This window comes from Octopus bimaculoides, chromosome 7, assembly GCF_001194135.2.
Source record: "Octopus bimaculoides isolate UCB-OBI-ISO-001 chromosome 7, ASM119413v2, whole genome shotgun sequence".
Classification (NCBI taxonomy): Eukaryota; Metazoa; Mollusca; class Cephalopoda; order Octopoda; family Octopodidae; genus Octopus; species Octopus bimaculoides.
Window position 1 is genome coordinate 31,932,807 of NC_068987.1, and position 9,993 is coordinate 31,942,799.

Consider the following 9,993-nt stretch of genomic DNA (forward strand, 5'->3'; position numbering starts at 1 on the left):
TATATATAAATGGAACAAAAATGCAATAGAGGACAATAAAACATCCGGAGAGATAGACGATACAAAGACGGACAAGAAAGTCAACAAAAAGACGGACAGTAAAAAACAAGGACGGGTCATTCGTAGTTTTCTCTCGTCAGTCAAGTTTCCAAATTATCTTTACATTTCGGCCTGTTACACTTGAGACTGTTCAAATCTTGCTGGCCGCACAAATCTAAGCTAAGAGCATTAAATATTTTGGGAAAAAGTAAGCGAATGTGTACGACAACCAAAACAAAAAAAACGACAAATTAAAACGGAGAAAATGTTATACAAATACAAACAACAAGAAAACAACAACAGGTTTCTTTTGACTGATAGAGATGAATTAAATTGAGTTGGCATGTGTGGAGTGAAGGTCTTGAGGCAGAAACATAGACGAACATAAGAGATGAAAGTCATGATACAGGAATATAAGAGATACTTCGTGTACAGCAATCAGGTCAAGAAAGATCATGCTTGGCCGAACACCAGTCACATGGAATGAAAGGAGAGAGGTAGGGGTCAGACGGGTAGAAGAATTAGGGGGAAATTGGGAAAGAGAGAATCAAAGGGACATAGAGAAAGCACAAGGGAGATAAACAAGGAGAAGTAGGTAGATTAAAGAAAGAGAAAGTCAAGAAATGTGAGAGAGAGAGAGGGAGCGAGGAAAGAAAAGAGGAAATAAAGATGAAAGTATGAGGAGGACTAAAAAAAGAGTTAAAATGTCGTAAAGAATTTAGATACATGCGTACTTACATGGTGAGCAAAAGTGTACATACGCTATATGCATATATAAATATATATGTACATATTTATGTATATATAAATCCCCAAAATGGAACAAGAACGCAACAGACGACAACAAAACATCCGGACAGATATACGAACAGGAAAAACTATATCTGTATATATGGTGCTCCAGCATGAGTGCAGTCAAATGACTGAAACAAGTAAAAGAATATATATATATATATATATATATATATATATTTTAAGGCTATTTGAGGAATTAGGCTCTACGTATTTTACAAACACTGGACTTCTTTCAGTTTCCGTCAACCGGAATACACTTAGTAAGCTTTGGTCATCTTAAAACTCCTACATTTTCTCCATCCCAGGTAAAACTGACAACATTAACTCTGTCTTGGATAACAGTGTTAAATTACAAGTATCTTGAGCAACGTTTTATATCTTAGGTAAGATTGTCTATGAATTATCTTAAAACTTACAGATTATCCATAATGTACTCTGATTAACTACCTGATAATCTATTGCGTGAGTAAAATATCAGTTTATATCTTAGGAAACTCTAGTAAATTAACTCTCTAGCACTTCTAGATTAACTTTATTTTAGGTAACTTCTCCAATTATTATTATCTTATAATATTATCAAATTATATTTTATGTTAGGTAACACTCTCAGAATATGTAGGTAAGGCTACAAAATCATCAAATATTTAACACTCGCATATTATCGTTATCTGAATTAAGGCTCCAAGTACTCCCTCTCCACCTCTCTTCCTCACTCCCTCACTCCCTCTCCTCCTCTTTCTCTCTCTCTCTCTCTTACTCTCTCTTTCTCAGATAACATTCACAGATTATATCAATGTTTGGTGGTTTTCTAAGATTATTTCCAAACGAGGAAACACACGATGGTTATCTTTATCTCAAGTAACACGCTCTCAATTATTAAGCAAGGTATTACTTTGTAATACTGCAAAACTATGTCAAATATTTTCTGTTTGAGGTAAATCACTCAGTCTCGGATACCAGTCGCAGATTATCACAGCTTTTATTACTGGTTTATCATTATTTTAATTAACAATAAAATAAATTTCTCTATCTAACGTAGGAGTACCATCTCATCTCTGTCTTAGATAAAATTTGCACATACCTTAAGTAACAGTCTTAGAGTACCATTACCTCAGGCAACATTCCCAGATTATCTCCTTCAAAAATAAAACTCTTAGATTACCGTTATAATTCTTGACACTATGATAATCCCTAGCTTTCGTCGACATTTTGAAATTATCATTCTCTTAACACTTCCGTAATACATCTATGCTAAGTAACACTTGATTATTGCTGTCTTAAGTAACACACTCATAGATTATTCCAGAATTATCTCAGAGATACTAAATTATCTCTTTCTCAGATAATACTCTCAGATAATTGTGTCAGTCTTGGGTTACACTGCCAGAATATTTTTATAAATAGCACTTTTTTATTATCACCATCATAGGTAGCAGTTTTAGATAACACTTCCAGACAATAACACCCCGAGATTATCTATAACTCAGACAACATTCCCATATTTCTTTCTCTAGTTACGCTACAAGATTATCTATATATTAAGTAATAATCCTAGATTATCTCTATCATAGAAACAGACTTCTATCATCTCTAAAGTAACATGCAGCAATTTTTTTCTGAAGTTATACTGTCATAATGAATCTATAATGCATAATAACCTCATATAATCTGTCTTATTTCTTATTTAGCCAGCTCAGATTAACTCTATATTGTAGGTAACACAGATAGATTACCTCCATCTTAGATAACACTAACAGATTATCTATAACTAGTCCTAGATTAATTGCATCATAAGTAATACTCTTAGTTAACAGCCAGATTACCTCTATATTGATTAACACAATTGGTTTAGTCGCATTTTAAAGTAATTCTCTGATTAAAACTGGCTCATTATCTCCCTCCGTCTTAGGTAACTCTCACAAACTAACTCTACCTCAGGTAACAGTTTCAGATGATCTTCGTCAGAGTTAACACTATCGGATTATTACCATCATTGGTGATGGCAATAATCAGGTATGCGCTGTGTCTAACTTTATTTTTGGTAATAATCCCAGATTATCTATATCTTAGGTAACACTACCAGATAACATTGACATATTGTCTAAATCTTAGGTAACATTGCTAGATTATATCTAATTTATGTCACTGTTACCTTATATCTAATTTATGTCACTTTTACTTTTCCGCTGTTACCTCATATATTAAAATGTCGCCCTTTCAAAGCCTAGCCAGGCTCAGGGGCCTGGTTTCCCGGTTTCTATGGCGTATGTGTTTCCCCCAGTTGGACGGGACGCCAGTCTATCGCAGCGTTACTCAAGAAACAGGAAAAAAGAGCGAGAGGAAGTTGGGGTATAACAGGGGTCGCCACCACCCCCTGCCGGAGCCTCGTGGAGCTTAAAGTGTTTTCGCTCAATAAACACTCACAACGCCCGGTCTGGGAATCGAAACCGCGATCCTCCGACCGCAAGTCCACTGCCCTAACCACTGGGCCATTGCGCCTCCACCTTATATATTACATAACATTATTTCTATCTTAATACATCGTTATTGTCTTAATTAACATTACCAGAATATCTCATATCTTAACTAACTTTGTCAGGTTAATTCATATGAAGTAACACGCTATCAGATATTCCTCTGCATCTACCGAGATTGAGGAAAACTAAAATAATTGTTACAAAATGCAATTATGCCTACGACCGCTGTGAATCTGAACAAAAGATTAATGCGCAGGATAGTTCCATACGATGCCCACATGACCAGTTTATATCTACTCATTTTTTTCTATTTATCCATCTCTCCCTCTCGTTTCTCTCCCCCTCTCCCTCTCTCTATCTCTCTCTTTCTCCCTATCTATCTATCTGTCTGTCTGTCTGTATTTCTCTTTTGTCTCAATAAGATAAAATCGACATAAATTGTAGATATAGATAAACTTCTAATCACAAAAGGACGAATTTATTTAATTATTGAGACCGTTATTTAGGAGTTTTAGTTGATAGTGTCGATTCTTGTATATTACTGGTGCTTATATTATCGACCGTTGAAAGATGAACAGCAAATCTTATGCTTATTTTCGCAGAAGGTCAGCAATTTTAAGGAGAAGAGGAACTCGATTATATCGACCCGGCCCCAGTGCTCAACTGGTAATTAGAGCAGAAAAAATACTGCTGGGCATTTTTTTTCTGGCACGGTAACGTTTTCGCCAGATTCTGAAGAGGACTACCGAAGCAAAATCATCCCCGGCAGAAGAGCAGGCCATCACCACGAGATATATCGAAAAAAATATTCATAAATCTTGTGTTGGATATTTCCAGAAACAATAAAGCATATTGTATTCTACGATGTCTTTCACCAGCTTCACCACATGTCTACTTTGGAGACACAATAACATTATAAAGTTATTCTATATATACTTAACCACAACATTTCACATTATTCAAGAAAAAGATCCGGTGTACTTATAGTAACCTCTCCCAATCTTAAAAATAACAATGTGAAAAATATTATGGAACTTTATGATACAGGTAGATCACCATTTGGAATATAAGCCTGGCATATTTCTCCATGGTAATAAGAATACTAAGTAGCAACATAAGTCTACCAAGTGACTATAATGTTGTACAGAAGCAATCTAAAAAGTTTTTTTTTAAATAAATAAATAAATAGTTGTTGAATAAATCAGTTAACGAATGAGTCTATCATCACATCTGTAACTGGTACAAGTGGAGTGATACACAATCCTTTATTCAAGGCCATCGATATATTACCTATAATTTTAAACACGGAACGTCCTTTGAACACTTTTATTAACTTTAGACATTCTCATTAACCTTAAATATCGCTGTTGACCTTGGATGCGTACATGACTTTTGTCCAAGTTGTGGCATAATTCTTGTTTTCAGAAAGAAAAACAAGATGACCATACTTATAAATCTGAACCTGAAAAATTCCCCCTCCTCCATCACCTAATAATGTTTATTCAAATTTCAGGTGTTGCAGTACCGGTAAGACAGTACTTCACTGAAAAGTTTAAATAAAACAGTCCAGAGTTGTCTTTGCATTTAACGAAGACTTCTACATGTTCCACAGTTAGATTTTTAAACTTTTTATCAAAATATCGTAGTAGGCTTCCTTCACAAGAATTAATTCATTAATCTTGTACAGGTGTAATTTTAATTAACTTACATTGTTATCACATGTTATCTTCAACTCGACTAAATAATATAATTAAACATGAATCTAACATTGCATATTATTGTTTCATTGCAGAAGCAAGTTTACTATAGATCCAGAACAATGTTACAACTGTGCAACAAAACATACCAGAAGTGTTTGGTATGGACGATTGCAATCCTTCTCCTCACAGTTCATATCAGTGAACAGAGTAGTCCAGGAATGAAGAGGAAAATAGACTGTCGGTAGGTATTATATTCTTAAATTTACATAACAGCAACAACAATACAGCCTAAAATTTTGGGTGAGGGTCTATTACAAAGTCGACCGTGGTGGAATTTGAACTCCGAACGTAAAGCCAGATGAAATGCCGCAAAGCGTTTTGTCCTACCTGCTAACGATTCTACCAGCTCATCGCCTTACTAACAACCATAATAATTTTCTCTACTATAGGCACAAGGCCTGAAATTTAAGGAAAGGGACTAGTCGATTACATCGACTCTAGTGCTCAACTGGTACTTATTTTATCGACTCCGAAACGATGAAAGGCAAAATCGACTTCAACAGAACTTGAACTCATAATGTAAAGTGCGTCCAACAACAGCAACAACAATGATAGTAATCATTTCTTTGTTATTGGCCCTGATGATCTTTCATACACACAATTAGAGCACATTATACATAGAAGTTTCAAACGCGAAGGGTAGCCAGAATAAAGGGTTGGAGTGTTATAAAAAGAAATGGCGGTAATGAGAGCGGCCATGCAGTAAATAATTGGGCATGTTAAAATTTTGATATAAGTTAAAGAGAATAAAAGGATAATTATATAAAACATACAATAATTGAAAATATACAAAACAAATATTCATGAAAAACAGGTAAATAAAACGCTGGTGGAAACCCACCAAGCTGGCAAAAAGGTGTGGAAAGAAGCTATAGTTATGAGAAGTCTCGCTCATTTTAGTAGCTTCTTATTTCTTTATTGTCCACAAGGGGCTAAACATAGAGGGGACAAACAAGGACAGACAAAGGGATTAAGTCGATTACATCGTCCCCAGTGCATAACTGGTACTTTATTTATCGACCCCGAAAGGATGAAAGGCAAAGTCGACCCCGGCGGAATTTGAACTCAGAACATAACGGCGGACGAAATACCGCTAAGCATTTCGCCCGGCGTGCTAACGTTTCTGCCAGCTCATCGTCTTCATTTTAGTAGCTTCTTGCCGCACAGTCAAGCTACACAAAGACTTGCTATGCTCTTCCTTGTTTGTTTCTGTACTTGTTGCCCGAGCAAAAACGTGCTGTCCGGCTTAACAACACATTTCTCCCACGTCTTTTATTCTTCAAGTCGACCTAAACCTAAATATTCTTTGCGCATAACCTCGCTAGTATTATTGTTTTTAACAAGTTCATTATTTTTTCCCATTTATAATGTTTATTGTATCTGCTTGTTGTAAGTCTTAGTCTTCTTTTTTCCGTTTGTCTTTTTAAAATCTACGTTATTCACATATTTGTATTGAGGGATGTACCTGTTTATATGAGTGGTACCACCATTGTGACCACTCCACGATTGACGAAAATGCACGAGATAGCTCCATAAGTGAGCAATACTCAAGCACTGAGCAAGAGGTCAAGAATGATTTCATCATTCTGTGCACATTTCGGGAAGACTCGGCTCACTGCTTTTCCGTGCTTGTAAACGTTATTTCGAACTAGCGATGCTCTTCGGTAGTACTGCCAGGCCAGGATTTTCTGGAAATTATCCATGGGCCCAGGATAAAAAATCTACCAAAACAGACCAACCAGTTGATTTTCGTTGACACATAGAGTTTCTTCATGAACGTCATCACCTTCTCTGCAGAACGCCATTGTAGAATTTATGCCGATCGCATTGTTCGACTGGTAGAAGATTGTGAGCGCTTGATGACATTTCATATGCCAAATGCCCGCTCTCGATCATCGTTTATCAAGCGACGACATCACACCTGTTCCCCGTCAAGTTAGTACTGAAGCTGTGCATGCTAGCATACTATTAACCACTACATGTCCAGTTACCCACATAGTTAGTTTTAACAGCAGATGGACCGTCTGACAAGTGGAAAGCATCTCTTCCACAAAGGCAAGGTGCGGATACTCCAGTGTGACCAGATATGAACTGAGTCTAGGCACGACGGTCATGCGTAATAGATGACGGTGGCAATCTAGGCTTCCATTACTTCTGCTCGATGCTGCAGGGTCAGCTTCCTTTTGGCCCATTTGAGAGTGAAACTGACCTCTTTGCTCGTTACCTCGTCCCAGTTTTTGCCAACCTGAAGATCTGGAGCAAACAAGTCCGTGCAGCTCCCTACGTCGCTGTTAGACAGCATGGATATACCATTCCTTAAGTTTAGCTGCAGGCCCATCAATTTATTTTGATTAATTTTGGCTCTTGTCACCGTCTGTATGTATGTATGTGTGTATGCCTGTCTGTCTGTCTGTATGTATGTATGTATGTATGCATGCATGTATGTATGTGTTGCTCAGCCTGTACGTCTGAGCAACCGCCACATATATAGGACCCTGAGCACCCTGTAAATCTGGTTACTTTTTTTCTTTTGGTGTCGGTATTGCAACTTAATACTGTGAGTATTCTTGGTGTTAATTAAGACGAGATGGCTTGTGCGTCATTTTCTTAACTGGAATTTAGCTGTTGATAGGCAATTGGTGTGGTAACTGGCATCGCTCTAAGGGGGTTACGAGACGGCGACAAGAGCCAAAATTAACCAAAATAGTTGATGGGCCTGTAGCTAGGCACCTGGAAAGTTATATCCAGGCTGTCTAACAATAGTCTATTAATTAGGTGTCTATATATTCAGTCCCATGTCCTTAATCATTGTTTCTTTCAGGTCGTTCAACAGACATACAGGTTATCTGGGGGGGGGGGGTTCAGAAAACCTCTACTTGAAGGGCTTCCAGACTCTTTCCTGCTTTTGATCTGGATTCATTCTTTTATTTGCCCCTTTTGTTTCTTTTTATACTCTCTACGAAAATTTCCAACTTTTCAAATATCTCTACCCTACTGTAACGTAACAAATTAGTAAAATCGCTACTGCTGATGCTGCCTAAAGCCTCTGGTCGGTCTTATGCTTAAAGGGGAGAGACCTAGATTTCTTGATGCCGCTATATCACCTATGGCCTCCTTGCACTAGGAACTCTCAAGACAAGACGATCTCATTTGCTTCAGCTCTGGGTATTTTTAGACATAAGACTCGTGATGCGCCTAAAACAGACGCAGCAACAGCCACAGTTTCCACTTTAGTAGCCTAAAATAACCACTGCTTCTACTGCGATATTCCAACCTCTCTTTTTCTTTTGCTTTCTCTCTTCTAATAAACCTTCCGACTACATATTGCTTTGAGCCACTTCCACTTTGTTAGGTGGAAGAATTTATGCCTTCCGCTTAGAACAAACAGCGGGCAAAGTTGAAGAAAGCGCTCAAATTCTCAAGCCATGGTGCAATAACGATCCAGCATCCTGATTTTAAGAAAAAGTTCTTAAAAAATCGAGTTAACAGCAAACTGGGAAGTTTTATCTTTTATCTTTTACTTGTTTCAGTCACTTGACTGTGGTCATGCTGGGGCACCGCCTTAAAGAATTTTAGTCGAATGAATCGACCACAATACTTAGTCTATTTTCGTAAAAGCGGCGAGCTGGCAGAATCGTTAGCATACCGGGTGAAATGTTTAACGGTATTTCGTCTGCCGGTTACGTTCTGAGTTCAAATTCGCTGAGGTCGACTTTGCCTTTCATCCTTTCGGGGTCGATTAAATAAGTACCCTTTGTTTGTCCTCTCTATGTTTAGCTCCCTGTGATCAATAAAGAAACAAGCATTTTCATAAAACATGGTACTTATTCTTTTGCCGGACCGCTAAGTTAAGGCGACATAAAAACACCAACTTTATATTCACTTTATATTCTTCAGAATCTGTTAGAGCACATGCAAGCGCTAATATATGATCTATAAAAACATGTGACATATTAATAAAAATCTGTAAATGTACAACCATCCAGATCTCTGAGTACCTTATTATTTTTTCTAATATATAATATACACGACGGGCCTCTTGCAGTTTCCGTCTACCAAATCCACTCACAGGGCTTTGGTCAACCCGAGGCTGTAGTAGAAGGCACTTGCCCAAAGTGCCACGCACTGGGACTGAACCCGGAACCAGGTAACTGAGAAGCAAACTTCTTACCACACAATCACACCTATACCTATACATTGCGTTTATATAGAACAAGAAATGCCTCAAATATGAAGAATTTAAGAAATCGTGTGAGATACGAAGATGCTAACATACGGTATTTCCTGTACTCATAGGATATTGTGAGTTTGTGGAAAGATCGATTGTAACCTATTTAGATGAAATTAAACTTAGGGTAAAGAGTAAGGAAGTGATTCATGAGCTGGGAAAGTTAGCAGAAACTGCTTCACCATGGATATGACAGATATTTGCAATAGAAAGACCAAAGAAAAGGCGATATCACCAACGAGCAGTAAAACAAGTCAGTTACTGCTCGACTGGAGTGGTTATAACAGTGCACAGCTTAATGTAGTGGATGAACAGATAACGAAGGAAAAAGCATGCTACAGTGTGATCCCAAATATTCCGCATATTTCCTACTAGAAAAAAATACTGCATTGTTCAGTGGAAAAGACAATGTCGGAAGTTGCCGAAATATTTGTGAAGCAATCGATAACTGATTAAGAGCGTGAGCGTGGGCCACGTGTTACAAATAAATAAATGTGTTTATATATATATATATATATATATAGACAGATAGATAGATAGATAGATAGATAGATAGATAGATAGATAGATAGATAGATGTATTCACTACTTAGTAGCTATGTCATTAATTTTGAAATTACTTCTAATCGGAAACTAAAATAGAATTTATTCTTTTGTAAAACTATGTATCTAAAATAAAGTCCTACGCATTCGT

The 9,993-nt window shown here is 37.1% G+C and overlaps 1 protein-coding gene across 1 annotated transcript in view; it reads left to right on the forward strand.

The window, feature by feature from the left end:
• The window catches only part of LOC106868937 (uncharacterized), a 101,249-nt gene that overhangs the window by 40,854 nt on the left and 50,402 nt on the right, over positions 1–9,993 (forward strand). Inside the window, exon 2 of the mRNA XM_014914411.2 lies at positions 5,104–5,252. Within this exon, the coding sequence (XP_014769897.1) occupies positions 5,131–5,252 (122 nt within the window). The 5' untranslated portion in view covers positions 5,104–5,130. The remainder of the gene's footprint in view (positions 1–5,103; positions 5,253–9,993) is intronic.